At 44.8% G+C, this 18,881-nt stretch overlaps 1 protein-coding gene across 2 annotated transcripts in view; it reads left to right on the forward strand.

Moving 5' to 3' along the window:
- DGUOK (deoxyguanosine kinase) overlaps nucleotides 1-13,031 on the forward strand; it is a 28,711-nt gene extending 15,680 nt beyond the window's left edge. Inside the window, exons 3-8 of one of the 2 annotated variants that reach the window (XM_059188083.1) lie at nucleotides 3,908-4,095; nucleotides 6,860-7,007; nucleotides 10,274-10,360; nucleotides 11,373-11,488; nucleotides 12,275-12,374; nucleotides 12,795-13,031. In XM_059188083.1, the coding sequence (XP_059044066.1) occupies nucleotides 3,908-4,095; nucleotides 6,860-7,007; nucleotides 10,274-10,360; nucleotides 11,373-11,488; nucleotides 12,275-12,374; nucleotides 12,795-12,821 (666 nt within the window). In that variant the 3' untranslated portion in view covers nucleotides 12,822-13,031. The remainder of the gene's footprint in view (nucleotides 1-3,907; nucleotides 4,096-6,859; nucleotides 7,008-10,273; nucleotides 10,361-11,372; nucleotides 11,489-12,274; nucleotides 12,375-12,794) is intronic. The other variant, XM_059188084.1, reaches the window with a different exon arrangement.
- The last annotated feature ends 5,850 nt before the right edge of the window (nucleotides 13,032-18,881 follow it).

Genomic DNA, 18,881 nt, shown 5'->3' on the forward strand with positions numbered 1-18,881 from the left:
CAGTTGTTGGGCCTCTGCCTTCAGCTCAGGTCATGATCCCAGGGTCCTGGGTTCAAGCCCTACATCGGGTTCCCTGCTTGGCGGGAAGCCTGCTTCTCCTTCTCCCATTCCCTCTGCTTGTGTTCCCTTTCCAGCTGTGTTTCTCTCTGTCAAAGAAATAAAATCTTAAAAAAAAAAAGTTTAATTTAAACATTGTAAGATGTACATCGATTTCAGGTATGTGAAAAATAATAATGACTTAATAATAACAATTTAAAATAAGCTCTCATTTTGGGGTCTACTTTTTATATTAAATTCTGAGAAAAGTGTGGTAAGGTTTGTGCTTTTATTTTGTCCATTTCTCCTTGTATTTTTAATTGGCTCTGCCCTTACATTTCTATATTTCAGAAATTTATTATTGCATGCAAAAAGGTTCGCAACTCCTTTTTGTAGTCTTTTTTGGTTTATTAGTATAAAAAAACCCTCTTATAGCATTTAATGCTTTTTCAAAATAGCATTTTGCCACATCTGCTTTCTTTTTATTTGACTCTGTTTGGTGGATTTTGCTGCCCTTTATCCTTAAGTAATACATGTCATCTTGTTTTAGGTATTTTTCTCATGGGATTTTTAGTTTTTACCCAATGTTAGGGTTTGCCTTTCCTGGAAATATTTCTCTTTTATTATAATTATGCTCAACTTATTTCTGTCACCTTATTTTGTGCTTTCGTCCCCTTTTTTTCCCCTTTTTGCTATATTTAATATTTTCTTTCATTTTTCTCCCCTTTATTCATATGGGAAACTTACTGTTTTTATCCTAACAGGGGAAACATGTAAATTAAAAATGCGCATGTGTAGACCTATCTTTAAATGTTAATGGAGTATCTGTTACAGAGAAAAGAAGCCAAAACAGAATTCTTTCTGTTACTTTTTTATTACCTTCTTTGCCAGGTATATTGAAATTATCTGAAATTTTGTAGATCCAGAATGCTTTTACTTTGTGAAATTTCTCTATTAACAATAGAAATGTGGCTTTCAATTTCACAGCTACATAAGTAATGGTTTCTCAGTTACACCCATACTTACTTAACTCTGTTCTACTGGTTGATCACTGACCACTGTTTTTCCCTTACCACATCTTCCCATTTCTTAATTTTTTCAGTTGGTCGAAGTATATTTTAGAGGATTTTTTTCAAAAAGGGCATGTGGGTGGTATAATTTCAGTGATTGCTTGTCTAAAAAAGTCTTCCTTTTGCTCTGGAATGTAAAAGGTGGTTTCTGTTGTAGGGAAGCATTATATAGTTCTGATCTTTTTTTTTTTTTTTAAATAAATAATTCCTGTGATTTCCCCAGCATTAGGTTTTTGTTTTGTTTTTATGAATTGTCAGTATTTTGGCAGGATACATCCAGTTTGGGTTTCTTGGGTGCCCATGTGTGTGTTTATGAAAGCTGTATATATAATCTTTTCTGGTACTCTGAATTTTTCTGGTGGAAAGTCTTGTGTCTCAGAGATTTTCTTTAATTTTTTTCTTTTGTTTTAGCTTTTCTATCAGATCAATTCTTTCTTACTATAATTTCTTGTTTTAAACTTTTTCTTGAATACCTAGAGATACTACATGGTTCTATCAGTGATTCTCAGAGATGATGAAATTTGATGAGAAGGAGACACACCCCTCATGAGTAATGGTCTTCCTGTGCTCATTTCTTGTTGGGGATGGCATTTCCCCTCTCTGTATCGGACTCTTGTCTCATGAGAAGGAAAATCGTTTCCTTAGGTAGCTTTGTCTGAGCTATGGGTACTGTCGAGTTGTGGGTCATTTTAGCTCTTGTTTGAAAAGTTGTTTGATATAAAATTATGTTAATCACTGTGAGGTGGAACACAAGTGACATTACATCTTGATATATCTTTCCAGAGGAAAAAAAAGAAAGGCAAAAAATACCCTAGCATGATACTACAGTGTACATTGGATCTCCTCCTTCTAACCTGTATGTCTTCATTTGTGTCATAATTTTCTGGGTGGTTTTCCCTCTCTTAGTTTAAGGAAAATTTCTTGAGCTGATGTTCTGTATGACATTGACTAATTAGGTTTACTGCAGTATACAATCTGCTAGTTACTGTCTTCATAGGGTGTTTTGTTTTGGCAATTGCATTTTTTCTCCTCTAAGAATGTTTTTTTTCATATTATTCCTGTTTTTATGACAGCCTGTTCTTATCAATGTAGCAGTCTTTTGAATCTCATTGAGATTTTTCTGTTTTGTTTTGTTTTGTTTTGTTTTGTTTTGTTTCTGGCAACAGCTCTGTCTCTTGAGGGGCTGCTTGTCCTGAGCAGAGGCATTGGTTTTCTCCCTTTGAATTGCTGAATATTACTATATCCAGTCATTGTCCCTCTCTCTGCTTATGTATTTGAAGGGATGTTTACATTTGTTCTGTAGCTGAGATGGGTTCTTTCAGAAATTGTGTAGTCCCTGTACAGTTTTTTGTTCCAGAACAGTCTCCCTTGGGTAGCCCAGAGGCCACTGATGGACTAGCTCCCACCCAGTCAACCTAGTACATCTGTACACATAGCCCCTCACTCTCTTCACTGGGCTTCATGCAGTCTCTAACCATGCTGCACCCCACGGGCACTCTGCTATCTCTAGTGATACCATCAGAGACTCATATGGATTCAGATTTGTCCACCTGCCTCTACTTCCAACTCTTAACCACCAGTTATTTGTGAGACTGCTGGTCTGTGTTTGTGGGTTAGAGGACTGGAAGGAGGGAGAACATGCTGTGATCCATTCTGCTCTCCCTGCGTTGCTCCCAGTGAAGCCTTTCAAAGGGCTGGAATCCTTTTTCGGAATCTGTGGTTGATACTTAGGCAAACTGGACCACTTGTGGTTATCTAACCTGTTCCCCCTCCTCTCTTTTTTTCCACCCCAGAGGTGCTCTTAGTCCCCGATTCTGTCTATGGGAATTTCATGTGTCCTTACTTCCCAGCTTGTCTTTATCTGGAGAAGCATTAGACTGAAGTTAGAGGAAGCCAGGTTTGAGTCCCTGTTCTGCACTTACTCACCTTGAAACCTTGGACAAGTTACTTAACCTTTCTGAGTGTATTTGACCCTCTCGAGAAAATGAGCATGACAGCAGTGCCCTCTTCATGAAGCTGTTTTGAAGATTAAATGACATAACAGCACAATGAACATGGAAAATAAATCTTAGTTTTGTTTTCTCTACCCTTTACAAGCCTTGAGCCTGTGTAGCGCCTCATCCACGGGGGCCTTCAGTTAATGGAGGTGAATGAATTCACTTTTGTGCTGGGTCAGTGGCAGAGTCCAGGGCGCTCAAGTATCTCACGCATGCTCCCGCCTGCATATGCTGAGGAAGTGGGTCTTCAAATACTTTTCATAACGTCTCCAGAATGGAGGAGGAAGGTTGCGTTTGTTTTAATCCCTTCTATGTGTGAGAGAGAAAATTCTGTTCTGGTTGGTTAGTTGGATTTTCAAATAATCCGTTACTTTCTTGTCTGGGTTGAAGTTTTGTAAAGAAATAGCCACAGATGGAAGTTCAAAAGATAGGCCACATAGTGTTATAATGGGAAGATTCGATTCCAAGTAGTCTTAGGTGGTTGTTGGTTAGCTCCTGGTCAGACAGACTCCACAAACTGGTCAATGAATGTGCTAATTGTTTGGTGGTTCTTCCTCTGCTCTTCTCTGGTATGTTGAAGATGGCATGTCCTCTCCTCTCAAACTCTTGTTTTATCGGGTAGGAAATCTCTTCCTCGATTAAATAGCTTTGACCCAACTGGGGGATAGGATTTTATCTTTTTAGGAGAAGGAAACTTTTGTTATTGCTTCCCTCACTGATTATTAGACCATGGCGGTGGGGAGTAAACACCATGAGGTATATAAACCTTCTAGGAAATTCTCCTCTTTTCTAATTTCCCTCTAGGCCTTCACTGCCCAGAGTCTTGGAAACTTGCTGGATATGATGTACCAGGAGCCAGCACGATGGTCCTACACATTCCAGACGTTTTCTTTTATGAGCCGCCTGAAAGTACAGCTGGAGCCCTTTCCTGAGAAACTGTTACAGGCCAAGAAGGCGGTACAGGTCTTCGAGAGGTCTGTGTACAGTGACAGGTAAGACTCCGAGCCCTTCACTGGTCATAAGCCCCATGCTCAGCGCTGCGTGTTTTCCTTTCCTGCTCCCCTGTGGTTATTGATAATTGTACTTTTTCATTGCCCGTTTACTTCTGAAGATGCTAAGTTGATTACCCACTTACTTCCAAATTAGACAAACTAGTTCCACTTCTTAGTGTTCCCATAAATCCTCCTAGAGGGAAAAAAGAAGGGTACACTCACTTGGAAGTGTCATATAAATTTTTTCTAACATTATCTCAAAACCAAGCAAGAAACGTAGAACAAGTCCTGTGGGCTACATATTCCTTCTCTACCCTAAGAGAGAGTTTACTCTTTTTTTTTTTTTTTTTTTTTTTTAAGATTTTATTTATTTGACAGAGATCACAAGTAGGCAGAGAGGCAGGCAGAGAGAAGGGGAAGCAGGCTCCCTGTTGAGCAGAGAGCCTGATGCGGGGCTCAATCCCAGGACCCTGGGATCGTGACCTGAGCTGAAGGCAGAAGCTTTAACCCACTGAGCCACCCAGGTGCCCCGAGAGTTTACTCTTTACAAAAGCTAAATATGTGAATTATAAGTAGTTGAGCTATAGATGTGAGTTCTTTTACAGTTGTTGGGTACACTACTGCATGTTTTTCTCTCCAGTTTCCCAGGCCATGCCTCTTAGACTAGGAAGATGAATTACATATAACCTTCCTGGTTACCTGGAAACAATTCACCATGGGTTTTTTGATTTAGCCCTTTAGTGAAGTAGGCATGTGAAAGACCCCTCAGAAAAAGAAATACTTCGTTGAGAAGTTACAAGATCTTAACGTTTTCTTGTAAAGGAAGAGATGGGAATTGATTTTTGCTATAGGCAGCTGCACATTCTGAATATTTTCTTCAGGGGGGCATTTTTGAGATAGAAAGGACAATCCATTATATATTCTAATTGTGATAGTAAGTTAAACCTTTTGCCTTCTTTAAAAAATTCATTCATTCTTTCCTTTGCTCAGCAGAGGCTTACTAAATCCCCATATGTTCAGGCACTGGGCTAGACCCTGGGGCTGCAGCAGTGAGCAAGGCAGACCTAGTCCCTGCCTTTAGGGCCACCTTAGTGTAATGGGGACTCTGAGACAGCACACATGCTCACATGTGTGATGTGTGTCCCAAAGGAGGAACACAAGTTGTTCAGGAGAGTGGATGGCTAGGAAGAAGAAATCTAAATCTTTTCTCTTGGGGTTAAACAATAGTGTGTGGTTTTAGAACGGGCACCCTGCTGCTTGGGTTCTGATGCTCCTTCTGTGCGGCACCTGCCTGCAGACTGCAGTGGTTCCCTCCCCTGGTCCTGTACACCCCAGAGGTCTTCCCCCCCTCCGCTGGTCACCACTAGCTGTGGAGAAAGAGAGGTGCTCATCCCCAAGAAAGAGGAGGGCCCCTCTTGAAGGGCTTCTTAACAGATACATCATTGCTCTTTGTGGGATTTTAACTTCTAAGTTGCCTATGAAGAAGCTGAAACTGTTTTTCAGAAATTGAGTTACAGACGTCATCATTCTGTGTTGCCTTCAGCTAGACTATAGTTAAACCATCCCAGACTGAGAAAGTTGACTTAGGGAGCCCCTAGGTTAATTTCTTCACAGCCCAGCAAAGAAGTAGGTATAATAGCAAAGATGTTCGACTCCTGGGCGCCTAGTCACTCCTGCAGGCACCTCTTGAGTGCTCCCTGCAGTCATCACCACAGTGCTGTGAGTCAGGTTCTCCAGTCATCTCTTTGCACAGAGGAAGAAGTGGGCTGAGGGAGTTTGAGGACTTGACCATGGCAACCCAGTTTGTGAATTTGGGGGCCAGGCTCACACTCGGGACCGTGACGCTGCTTGCCCATTCTCTTCCTTGCAACACTTGCAGCCTTGTGGTGTATACTTTCCTGGACCATTCGTATACAAGGATTCTGAATTTCATTTTCCCAGAAGTGGCCAGTTGCTAAGCGTTGCCTTAGAAACTAGTGTTCATTGTTTAGGGTATAAATTGTGTTTTGTATCAAGATGCCTGAGGTTTGAAAGCAGAGTTGACCCTCTGAAGCAATGGTTTCTTGTTAGCTCTGATTTCCTATTTACCAGATGCTCCTTTAGTTGTGGAAGTAAGCAAGGGGCAAGCTCGTTTGATTTTTAGATTTAGCTTTCTTGTACCTGGACTAGAAGCTCAGTAGCAGAGGAAGCAAGTAAGGGCTCCTGTGTGCTTTGGGGAGGGTCTGATTTCTGGGGAACACTGCTGTGAAGAAGAAATGCGTCCCCAGCTCTGTAGGGGACACCATCTCCCTACCTTTCCTTCTCCACTTATTATCCACACGAGAGGATGGCTCAGCTGCCTGGAGGCTCAGAAGGCCTCATAAGCCCTAGATGCTTTGTTGGTTTGGGGGCTGGCTGCAAAAGTGTGAGTTTGTGTGCACTGTAGCTGTATGTCCTGCGTGGCCTCCAGCAGGGAGAATCGCTGGCAACCATTGGTCGGTCGTCTTTTCCACTGCTCCTATTCCTCCACTGGATTAATCCAGTTGGAGAGCTATGTTTTGGGCTTCTAAAGTCGACATGCTATTTCCCATCTTACTGCTGAACAAGGAAGGAGATACAGGCTAAAAATTCAGATTTCTTAAAGATTGATGAGCCAGAAAGTTTAAATGGCTTGCACAGTCATGAAACAAGTTGGTTATTGATTTTTCTGCTTCTCTCCCTTTTACCTTTCATTCCCTTTCCCATTCTGATCGCCTTCCCTGATCCCACCTGTATTTCCAACCAGGTATATCTTTGCGAAGAATCTTTTTGAAAATGGTTCCCTCAGTGACATCGAATGGTATATCTATCAAGATTGGCATTCTTTTCTCCTGCAGGAGTTTGCCAGCCAGCTCAGATTACATGGCTTCATCTACCTCCAGGCTACTCCCCAGGTAATGTGGAATGGCAAGCCTTAATCCTCAGTGCTGTAGGAAACCTAAGAGATGATGCTCTCCAACACCCGATTTTCTGGTTGGGAGAAATTGGAGCAGATATTATGTGGAGCATGGAGAGCAGTGTGGGTCACACCCTCCTGTTCTGGCATTGAGCACCCTATTTCCCACACGCTTTCTGCAGCAGAGGGCTAAAGCAGATGACTGACAGAAAGGGGCCCTCTCGATGTAACAACAACGTAGAGAACATGGGGCATTGTCTTTCTTGGCCAGGGTTTGCACATTGGCTCCTCTGGCCAGGTCACCTGTAGCCAACTGTCTTGGCTTTCCCTTTCCTCCAGCTGGGTCCTTGGAGTCTAATGGTCTTGATGGTTGCCTGATATTAGCCTAATTTGTAGCTGCCTTTTGAACCTTGAGGGTGCCGCTGGTAAGTAAGGGTGGACTACAGAAGTTACATTCTCTGACTTCTCTGACTTGGACCCTGGAGCCAGCCTCATACACTATAGGGTGATGTTGCAGGAGGAGCACCAAAGTCTCTGACTGGCAGTGACCATGGACAGCCCCTAGAAACCTTTTGCCTGGAAGTGTCCTTGTGTTTCAGATTTAGTGGCTCAAGTTAGTGGTCTCTAAGGGCTCTTATGGAGTGGGATTCTGAAACAAGGCTGGAGGTATTTTTCGAGAGGTGTGTTGATCTCAGCTTTTGAGACATATGTAATGGGTGGCTACATGTCAGGTCAGGTGTACAGCATAATCTCAGGAGGAAAGCTCCTTCTGACCAGAGGCTATGCTTTCTAGAGACAAGACTGAGCCTTGTAGACGGAGCAGGCCAGAGAGCAGACTGAGCAGGGTCAAAAGATAGTGGGGAACCCAACACGTGGACTTGCAGGAGTGGGAGAGGAGAAGGCCAGCAAGAAAGTCTTCCTCACTTCTTTGTGCACTTGGAATGACTCTGAGAAGGGGACAGTGATGATGAGGGTGTGACTGATACATCTTCATGCAGAGACTAACCGAGGTCTTTTAGCTGAGGGAGACTGAGGGGGTTTGAGGGGTTCTTGCGGCTTAAAGGTAGAAAAAGCAAAAAAGCTTTGACTGGATGGGGATTTTGATGCTCTTCCAATGGTTGTAGAGCCAAGACCCAGGAATGCTTCCCCAGAGCCCACCCGACCCCTTCTGTGAGATTCAGAGGTGACGGTATCCAAGGGAAGAGCAGAACAGAAGTGAACCACATCTCTGTGTGAAAAACCGTGTAATTGCCCTGTACTCTAGTACAGAGCCCTGGGAAAACCTGAGTTTAGAGCTTGTGAGATGGACCTAAGGAGGGCATTTTGCTCCTTTCTACCTGCTCTTCCCTAAGCTCTAAAAGGCAAGCAGACCAACATAAAAAAATCAGTGAAAAGGGAGATGTTGGCCTCAGTGTCCCCACCCAGCCCTGTGGAGTCACGAAGAGAGTGCAGCCGGCCGGGCCTTGCTGGGGACTGTTGGTGGCGTGGAGATGGCCTGTGGGGATGCCTGGCCCAAGTGGCCTGTGGGTTTGGGCCTGGGAAACACAGTGGCGAGACCCACCAGCAGAGTCGCAGTTGCCGTCCCAGCAGTCCTTTCTCCTGGGTGGTTGGTGAAGGCGGCAGGTCAGCAGGATGTCCCCCCCTTGCCGTTCATAGCCCACTGCCTTTCTTAGTCATGTTCAGGTGTACCCTCCCCATGACGACTGATAGCAGACACAGGACTAGAGCACTACTTGCACAGGACTTGATAAAAAAGAATTTGTTGTAGCTGTACCAGTAAAACAAGCATTATGCCAAATGCTCAAAATAGGAGCTTACCTATTAATCATGCTCCGTGGAATTTACTCCATAAATACGCTCCCACACGGGCAAAGTGGCTCCTGTGCCAACCAGCACTGTTTGTAATAGCGGGTCATTGGACATAGCCCAGGTGGTCATCCGTAGGGGCTGATTGTATTATGCTCTGGCCCTACGCTGGAAAGCTCCGAAGCTGTGAAAATGGGAAAACACCATACTAACATAACAGTCTCTAAGATGTTGTTAGGTGAAGAAAAGCTGGCACAGAGAGTATGGTGGGACACCTTTTACAAATGTGATGTTTTTTTAAAAGGTGGGAGTAAGGAGTATACGCGTGGACTGTTTCTGCAGGCATACAGAAAGTCACTGTCGGTTACAGGGATAGACAGCTGGATCGCTAGAAGTTGGGCTGGAGGGCTGTGTGATGGGGAAGGGAGGCAAACAACGGGAGATGTTTTGAAGCCATCAGCAGCAAGAGTGGGGACAGAGAGGGAAGAAAAAGCAGGTTGATGGTGAAGGAAAGTAGAAAAGGAAAAGATGAAGGCAGGAGACAAAGGTGGATGGAGCTGGGGGGTCGGGATCAGAGCAAACCACGAATGAAGGCAGCAGATATGTACTGAGCTCGGGCTCTGCCAGCATGGCTAGCGCTCGGGCCCGAATAACACAGGCTGTGGCCCTCGCCTCTGTGCCCCCTGTGCACGCCTCCCTCTGTCTCCTGCGGCCCTGGACGTGCCACTAAGGTGCTGGGGAGCTGGTACCAGAGATAAAGGGGGAGCCCCCGCCGCCTCCGGGAGTGCCTTTCTGACTGTTAGGGCCCGGTGGCTCCCTTCCTTATCGGCACTGCTGCCCTGAAGGTCCAGACCTCATAGTTTAGCGCTTGATTCACTGTTTTATGTATTGTTTTATTTATTATCTAACTAAATTTTTTTTTTAAGATTTTATTTGTTTATTTGACTGAGAGGGATCACAAGGAGGCAGAGAGGTAGGCAGAGAGAGGGGGAAGCAGGCTCCGTGCTAAGCAGAGAGCCCAGTGCGGGGCTTGGTCCTAGGACCCTGAGATCATGACTGGAGCTGAAGGCAGAGGAGGCTTAACCCACTGAGCCACCCAGGCGCCCTATCTAACTAAATTATAAAATCCCAAGGACAAGGACTTCATCTAAGTTGGGGATGATAATTGATTAGGGGAAAAGGCTGATGAAAAGGAGTAAGTGCTAAAAGTATTAACCTGTTAGATCTGTCCCCATAAATCAATCTGAGAAGCTGGACATAAGCTCATAAATGAAATTTGTTTACATGATTTTTGTCTCCTTAGAGGAAAGGTGGGATGCACAGCACAGACTCTGCATCTTCGGGAATACCATACACTTCATTTGGGGCTGAAGTTTATATTGGGAATGAAGTTTTCAAGCATTCGAATGAGGGTGGTCCTAGCTCAGTGAGTCAATCCAGCTCTTCTTCCTAGGACAGATGACATTGAATGATGAAATGTTTGCCAGGCAGGGAGAGGAAGGGAAGCAATCAAGCAAAACGAACATTGGGAGCAGAAGTCTCAAGGTGGGAAAGAGCTTGGTCTGTCCCTCGGGTCCCATCTGGCTTAGTCCAGGGAGGTACTAAGGAAGTTGAAGGTGGAGGGGTCGGAGCAGTGGCCAGAATCCCAGATGGCTTTGTGTGACAGGTAAAGGAGAAGATGACATTCTCTGAGCCAGTGTGCTTTAGACTTTTCTACCAGCTGAAGGCAGAATGGAATGATGCCCACTCTGGAAAGCGGGAAGGAAGGAGAGTTAGTCTTAAGCCTCACTTTTTTTTTTTACTTCTTTACCTTTGACCTATACAAAGTTTGCCTTCTGCTCCAGAGTCAGTGAGTGACAGGTTAAGACATCTTTCAGATAACTTACCATTTTGTAACTGTGATGCTCCTCATACTTCCTTAAACCTGGGGCTTTATGGCTCTAGGCAGTAGGGAGCCTGGGAGGGTGTTTGCAGCAAGAAGGGTTCTGCCTTCTCTTGTGTAACTATGGAAGGGCAGGTGGAGGCAGCTCACTGGGAGGAGAGAGCAGCAGTGGCCAGGATCTTGACACACCTTAACCTTGATGAGTCCTCACGGCATCCCCCAGGGTGAGTGGAGGGCAGGAAAGAAAAGCCCATAAAGATTGCAGCACTCGTACATGGTGAACACAGGAAGTGAATTGTGGATTTTCTGACCTTAAGGCCTGTGCTAATCCCATGCACTTCACCGCCTCCAGAAAGCAGAGAGCCAGAGGACTCCTGCCATGGTCTAGGTGAGAGGTGATGAGGACCTGACGAAGGCAGAGGTGAGGGAGATGAAAGGGGATTTAGTGACTTCCTGGATGGGCTTGGGAGGAGGAAAAAGCAGGGTAATTACAGCTCCCCAGGGTGGATGAAGTTTGCCATTAACCTGTGATCATAAGGAAACAAGAAAGTAGAAGCAAGGTCGGGGCTTATCATTCCCAGGTTGGATGTTATCAGGAGTGGGTCCTAGAACCCCCGAAGACCCCGAAGCCACGATAACGCATGAGCTCAGCATGGCCTGGGGATTGTCTTGTAGGTTTGTTTGAAGAGACTCCACCAGAGGGCCAGGAAAGAGGAGAAGGGAGTTGAGCTGGCGTATCTGGAGCAGCTTCATGGTCAACACGAAGCCTGGCTTGTTCACAAGACAACTGAGTAAGTGGAGAAGACAGCACCACACAGACACCTGCCTTCCTACAGCCAGGTGCTCAAACACAAGTTCAACAGGCAGCCCCCTGAGAAGGTTCAGGATAGACCAAGTGGTTAGAAATCTGAGAAGCTCAGTATTAGCTATAATCTGTATATTTTAAGAGGCATTTTATTAGATTCTGTTTCTCCAGCTTTTTTGTTTTTTAACATTTCCCTAGATTGAACATTGTAATGATGGTGATAGAGTTGACACAGGGCGAAGGGCTGAAAAACTTCAGAGAAATTTTCCATTTTACTAAGCTGACAGTCCTAGTTTTGGACTTTCCTCCCTCCAGGCTTGGTATGTAGTCCACTTGAAATGTTTGGGGCTCTGACCTTCAGTATCCATCTCAAGACTAAATTAGAGAAATTTCAGCCTTCTTCTTTGTAGCCAACTTTATTAAATACTTTTTTTTTTTTAATTGTAATTTACATGCGGTTCCATTGTGAAGCCTTGTGACTTTAGGTCTGTTCTGTGGATTATTAAGACATGGTGAGTATGTGAAGGGTCAGCTTTGTTTTATCTTTTTTTTTTAATAGATTTTATTTATTTATTTCACAGACAGAGATCACAAGTAGGCAGAGAGGCAGGCAGAGAGAGAGGAGGAAGCAGGTTCCCTGCTGAGTAGAAAGCCCAATATGGGGCTCAATCCCAGGACCCTGGGATCATGACCGGAGCCAAAGGCAGAGGCTTTAACCCAGTGAGCCCCCCTGGCACCCCAGCTTTCTTTTTTCTGTTCATGCTTCTTACAGGCTCCACTTTGAGGCTCTGCTGAACATTCCAGTGCTGGTGTTGGATGTCAATGAAGATTTTTCTGAAGAAGTAACCAAACAAGAGGAACTCATGAAAAAGGTGGAAGAGGACCTTAACTCCTGCTTCTAGTGATTTTCCTTTATTGCACTTTAATCTTTGCTTCAGACTTCAGTGTAATGGGCCTTGTGCTTCAAATTGCATTTCACACTCTAAAGCCTACAGGGCCTTGTACAAGTTACAAATACAGTCCCTATTCTCTAAAGCATTTTGGGCTAATAATTGTTAAATAATAGACTTGCTCCCTAACTTCCTCCTCAAAGGTATTTTTGGACTGGGGAAATGCAATTTCTGGATTCTCTTTCCAGCTCAGCCACTTCCACTACATGACCCTGTGCAAGTTCCATTTCCTCCCCTTTCCATTTTTTCCTAATTTACAACACCTCGTACCAGTGTGGGTGGACTAATGTGGAGTCTGCTGAAAATGTGAAATTTAACTTTTGGTTTTTCTCTTTCCCACAGGTAAACACCTTTGTAAAGAATCTGTAACCGGTACTGGGATGTTCTGGCCATGACCTGGGCTCTCTGACTTTCTAAAGCTGGAAAAATCCTAAGTCCTGTACCTTGCCATCTCCTTTTACCCCTAGAGTCCTCTGACCCTCGGGTCCCTGGTTAGTGTTAGCCTTTGACTTTGCAATTCCTGTCTGTTATATCTCAAGGACTTCTAAAATAAAGTGGAAGTTTTGCTTCTTTTGCTAATCCGGTTGTTGGTTTCTCTCTTGGTCCCTACTCTGAATTCCCTTCTAGATGAGCCATTTTCACCTGAGGACAGTCCGAGCTTTTCCTCTTGAATCCTTTGCCACCCAGACTTCCTTATGTCTGCTTATTCCCTGACATGCCCGGGGCAGGAATTGTTCCCAGGATTCCCAACCAAGCCCTACCCTGGGCATGAAAGGGAAGTACAGTGGCTCAGGAGAGGATGGACACTCTGTGCGAGCCCCAGAGCTAGGAATGGAATCCAAACTCTAGGATGTTCCTTTCTCTCTTCCCATCCAGCACTCTTATTAGGGGGGCACAGGGCACTCAGACCTTTGTGCTAGAGCTGAAGATCCTGGACCAAAGGGGAGAAAGAAAGGGAGAAAACAAATCCGGAGCCCCATAGTCCAGCATCTCACATTTAGGGCTCGGTCATCCCGGCATGCTGGCCCTTCCAAAGTATTGTACCCACTGAGTGTCATGTGCTCTCAACGGAGTGACTGCTGGAAGGAGAATCTTTTCGTGCTGTGCTTGAAGCTCCAAGGACATTCATTATTAAGGGAGAAAAACACACGGCTCTATAGACTTGAAGTGCTCCATTGCAAGAAGCCTGCAGGTCCCTGATTCCCCGGGAGTGGACTTCCTGCACTGAGCCCTCAACAGTTGTGCAAGCTCATAGGAAAATGAATAGGCTCAGGCAGCAGTGTCCTGGAAGACAGAAACCTGCGTTTTCCTTTATGCTTGGGAAAATGAGTATGAGCTTGGCTTCTGACAAATGCGTGCCATTGCGAAATAGAAACACAGTGTTTCTTTGCCTTAAATTTTCAACAGCTTTATTGAGATATAATTCATGTACCATACAATTCATCTAATTAAAGTGTACAGTTCAATGGTTTTTAGTATAGTCCATAGGGTTGTGCAACCATGCATGACCACAGTCAATTCCAGAATGTCTTCAGCACCCCAAGAAAAATCCCCAGCCAACTAGCGGTCACTCCCCATCCCCTGTCCCCTCTGCTTCTCCCACCCCAGGCCAGCTCTGGGCAGCCACCAAGCTACTTTTGTCTCAATCTAGATTTGTCTTTTCTGGACATTTCATATAAATAGAATCCAGTAAGGTGTGGCCTCTTGGGAATGGTTTCTTTCACTTTGAAGGGTTTCAGGGTTCAGCCATGTTGTACCATACATCAGTACATCATTTCTTTTTTATAACTAAATATTTCAGTGTATGGCCATACCACATTTTGTTCACCCATTCATCTACTGATAGACTTGGATTCTACTTTCTGGCTATTGTGAATAATGCTATGAAAATTCACATATGAGTTTTTAGATTTTACTTTTTCTTGGGTATATACCAAGGAATGGAATTACTGGGTCCAGTGGTAATTCCATGTTTAATTTTTGGAGGAACTGCTAAACTTTTCTGAAATGGCTGCACCATTTTACATTCTCTGGAGCAATGTATGAGAGCTCCAGTCTCCCCAGGTCCTTGCCAACACTTGCTGTCATTCTGATAATGGCCATCTTAGTATCCTGTCATGGTTTTGATTTACATTCCCTGATGGCTGTAATGATGAGCATCCTTTCATGTTCTTACTGGTCATTTGTATTCCTTCTTTGGAAAAATACCTCTTCAATTCAACAGACAAACTCCTTTGTCCATTTTTCAGTTAGGTTCTTTGGCTTTTTATTGTTGAGTTGTATGAGACTTTAGATATTCTGGATACAGGGGCGCCTGGGTGGCTCAGTGGGTTAAGCCACTGCCTTCGGCTCAGGTCATGATCTCAGGGTCCTGGGATCGAGTCCCGCATCGGGCTCTCTGCTCAGCAGGGAGCCTGCTTCCTCCTCTCTCTGACTGCCTCTCTGTCTACTTGTAATCTCTGTCAAATAAATAAATAAAATCTTAAAAAAAAAAGATATTCTGGATACAAGCTTTTATCAGAGACATGATTTATAAATATTTTCTTCCATTCTGTGGGGTGTATTTTGATAGTGTGCTCTGAAGCACAAAAGTTTGTAATTTTGATAAGGTCTAGTTTAGTCACTTGTGCTTTTGGTGGCATGTCTAAGAAAATTTTGAACAACGCAAGGTGACAAAAGTTTGCGCCCACATTTTCTTCCAAGAGTTGCATAGTTTTGGCTCTTACATTAGACCTGTGATTGATTTTGAGTTAATTTTGGTGTGTGGTGTAAGGAAGGATTCAGTTTCATTCTTTGGCATGTGCATATCCAGTTGTCCCACCATTAGTTGGAAAGATAATTCTCTTCTCCCACTGAATTGTCTTGTTACTCTTGTGGAAAATCAGACCCACTTGTTCTTGCATCTGTTGACTACTGCTTCAGGCTTTGGACAAGAATACAGATGAACATAGGATGTGAGCTATGTTTTAGAAACTCAATGGTTTGGGTTATTTAGCTTTGAGGGGCCCAAATGTTTAATTTCCATTTCCATTTCCAGGAATTACTAACGCAGAAATCTATAGACCCAGAGTAAGAGCATGAGGCCCACTCCTTCACTCAGTTAACCAGTCCTCATCAAACACTTGTATCTGCTCTCTGCTAGAGACCGAGGAGAAAACAGTGAGCACAATAGAAGGCAGACCTTGTCCTTACTCTGCAGAATTAATCTAATGGTGAATGTGAAAGACCCTGAGCGAGTAATTGCAGATATGGTGGCCATTCCGAAAGGAGAAGTGCAGGTGGTGTGGCGGCCTACAGCAGAAGGAGCCAACATAACCTAGGACAGCCCCCCAAGAAAGTGACAGCTGTTCTGAGTTCTGAAGAATGAATGAGGCAGGGAAAAAAGTTGTAGGCCAAGGCCTCTGTATGAGAATGAGGCATTAGGCCCAGCTTGTCAAAACTGAATGAGGCTGGGGGGTTTATGATTCAGCGACACACTGCTATCCTTCACATTTTCTACTCAGCCTGAAAACCTGGAAATCCAGCATTTCTTTCCCTGTGTACCCTTAGCCCTTTGGAAAGAGAATGTTCTGTAGGATAGTGCCATCAACAATCTCAATCTGGATGAAATAATGTGCCCTTTTCCTGACTGGTAGCTGAGAAAGTGGTTTAGCGAGGAGCTGTAGCTCTGGACCTTAAGCATCTGAGGAGGGGTGCTCTGGGAGGGGTGTTTAAACACCAAGACCAGCTCTGCACAGTCTAGCCGGTCTGGTGGCCATCCCACTCCTCATTTAGGGTGTCCTCCAATGTCACAGAACTTGGATTAACACATAAAAGTAACTAGATTTCATTCTCGTTTATGATGTGGTAAAACCTGTTCTTCTGGAACCAGAATATTACCTTGATGGGTTTATAATGTGAACCAAGATTGCGAAAGTTCTCAAACTCTCAGGCTTTCGACATGAAGGGAGAAGGTGATAGTTTCAGGTGAAAAAGGCTGCTTGTTAAATGCAAACACTAGCACCCCGGGGACTCTGAAGCAAGGGAAGAACAGGCACTTTAAACTGAAAGACTGCTCAACCTTCAGCCTTCACTTTAGGGAGTGGCCAGCTTACATCTGGACCACTTTCTCCTCTGTTGGTCTCTTTTAGCTGTTCAACTATTTGGTGTATCCCTTGGTTCATTTCTATCTTTACCCACTGTTCTGAGTGATTTCATGTTTTTTTTTTCTTTTTTTGTACTGCCATGTCAAGTTGCCACAATGTGGCTTAAAGTAGCACATTTAACTTCTAGTTCTACAGTCAGAACTCTGACATGAGTCCCACTAGCTCGAATCAGATTATCAGCTGGCCTGCATTCCTTTCTGGAGGTTCTGGAGGAGAATCTGTTTCCTTGCCTTTTCTGTCTTCTCGAGGCTGCCCACATTCCTTGACTTGTGGCCCCTTCTCCTGCCTTCAAGACCAGCAAAGTCTCTGACCCTCCTTCCGTGGTCACATTTCTTTCTGACTGCAGCCATGGAAGCTTCTCTGCTTTTAAGGACCCACGTGATTATACTGGGGCGGAATACTCTCCCCATCTCAAGATCTTTAGCCTTAATTAAATCTGTGAAGTCCCTTTTGTTATTAAGATAACATACAAGTGTCAAGGATCAGGACCTGGATGTCTTTGGAGGGCTGTTATTCACCCTTGCAGAGATCTCAACGTCATGGCTCCTACTATCATGACGGGGTGAGGACCTCTGAAGAGCTTGCAAACGTGGAAAATGTGAGTCATTTGTAATAGCAGAGGGAATAGTCCAAAAAACCTGTGTATCCCCATTACCCACACCCTGGCCCAATCAGCCTAGGATCCCTAGGAACAAATCTGTAGTTTGACAAAATCCGATTTACTAATTCATTGCAATGAGGAGGCCACACGGGAGGAACTAGGGGTATCTGACCAAACAGGAAAAGAGAGAATTATAGGATTTGGGGGAAGGATAGAACTTAGGCCAAAATGTAAATGAAGCAGTGCTTTGACAGGCTCAAAGCAAAGCAGGTCTATATATACAGGAGCCAACACCTGGTCTGAACTGCACAGTAGACCCGGATTCATTTCCTGCAAAAATACAAAGTTAAGGTAAATGTGGACTGTTGGGTTCAGAAGCCCCTTATCAGAAGCTCTGAACCTGAGGTGCAAACCGAGAGCGCTGCTCAAAGTGACTTAGATCCTCCTGGCAACAGAAGGGGGTTTCATTTTTACTGATAAAATTTCAAACAGTGAAATTTCTGATGGTCCATCGTTTTAGAGAACAAGGTTTCTCAGTGAGTCAGAAAGCAGCAGTTCCGCAAAGAAGGGGGCGGTTATGACGCCTTAGCTGCCCTTGGGAGGAATATTGTTCCACAGTAACTTTGTAGCCCTCCAGCTTTAGTTTTCTTAGTCTGAGCTAATTTTTACTTTCTCACCCACTTTGGTTATCTATTCAGAGCAAATCTGGTGTCACTTTGGACCAAATCACCACCCTCTGATTGTTTTGAAGCAAATCCCGGACAGGAGGATGACTTTGAAAGCTAGCTCTGTCCAGACCTCTGGGAATCATTACCTGCCTATCCCTTCTGCTCAGCGTGTGTAAAACAGTTCCTCGCCTCCACACCGCCCGGGGCAGCAAAGCCTGTTTCTCTGGCTTCTCCATGCTCGCAGGTGACCACAGGAGGAGTCCTCCCCGTCCTCCAACTCTCTTTCTACACCCTTTCTCCCCAAATTCTGCTTGTTCCCCTCTGAAAGCTCTCAGACCTTCCCTGCACCTCCGTGTCTGCCGCTCTAGCTGCAGGTGTGCAGGGCACGGTGCGGTCCAGTCCCCCAGATTCCTCGACTCCACCTCCTCTCTCGCAGCAGACACCCAGATCCCTTCCCAGCATGGCCCTGTCAGGAGCGGCCACAACGCCCACTCCCTGCCCGCCCCGTACTTCTACCAGCAAGCCACCTCAGCTCACCCATGGGCCAGCGTCCCCCCTTATCCGCGGTTTCACTTCCCTGCGGTCTCGGTTACCAGCAGTCAGCCATGTTCTGGAAGCAGATGGTCCTCCTGACGAGTTGTGGGAAAGTCCCAAGTCGCCCCATGCTGCGTCACACCGCCTACGTCATTCACCTCACTTCATCTCATCACACGGGTTGTCGCATCTCACAGCATCACCAGGAGAAGGGTGAGCACAGCACAGTAAGATTTGGGGAGAGAGCACAGTCACAAAACTTAGTGTCTTAATTGTTCTATTTTGTCATCAATGATGAACTCGCTGTTAATCTACAGTGCCTAATTTATAAATCAAACTTAAACTTTATTAGAGATATGTACGTGTAGGAGTAAAAATAGTATATATAGGGATTGGGGACGACCTGTGGTTTCAGGTTTCCAGCGGGGGTCTTGGAACGTACCCCCCCCCAGAAAAGGGGAGACCACTGTACAAAGAGAAC

The sequence above is a fragment of the Mustela lutreola genome, chromosome 9 (genome assembly GCF_030435805.1).
Source record: "Mustela lutreola isolate mMusLut2 chromosome 9, mMusLut2.pri, whole genome shotgun sequence".
Classification (NCBI taxonomy): Eukaryota; Metazoa; Chordata; class Mammalia; order Carnivora; family Mustelidae; genus Mustela; species Mustela lutreola.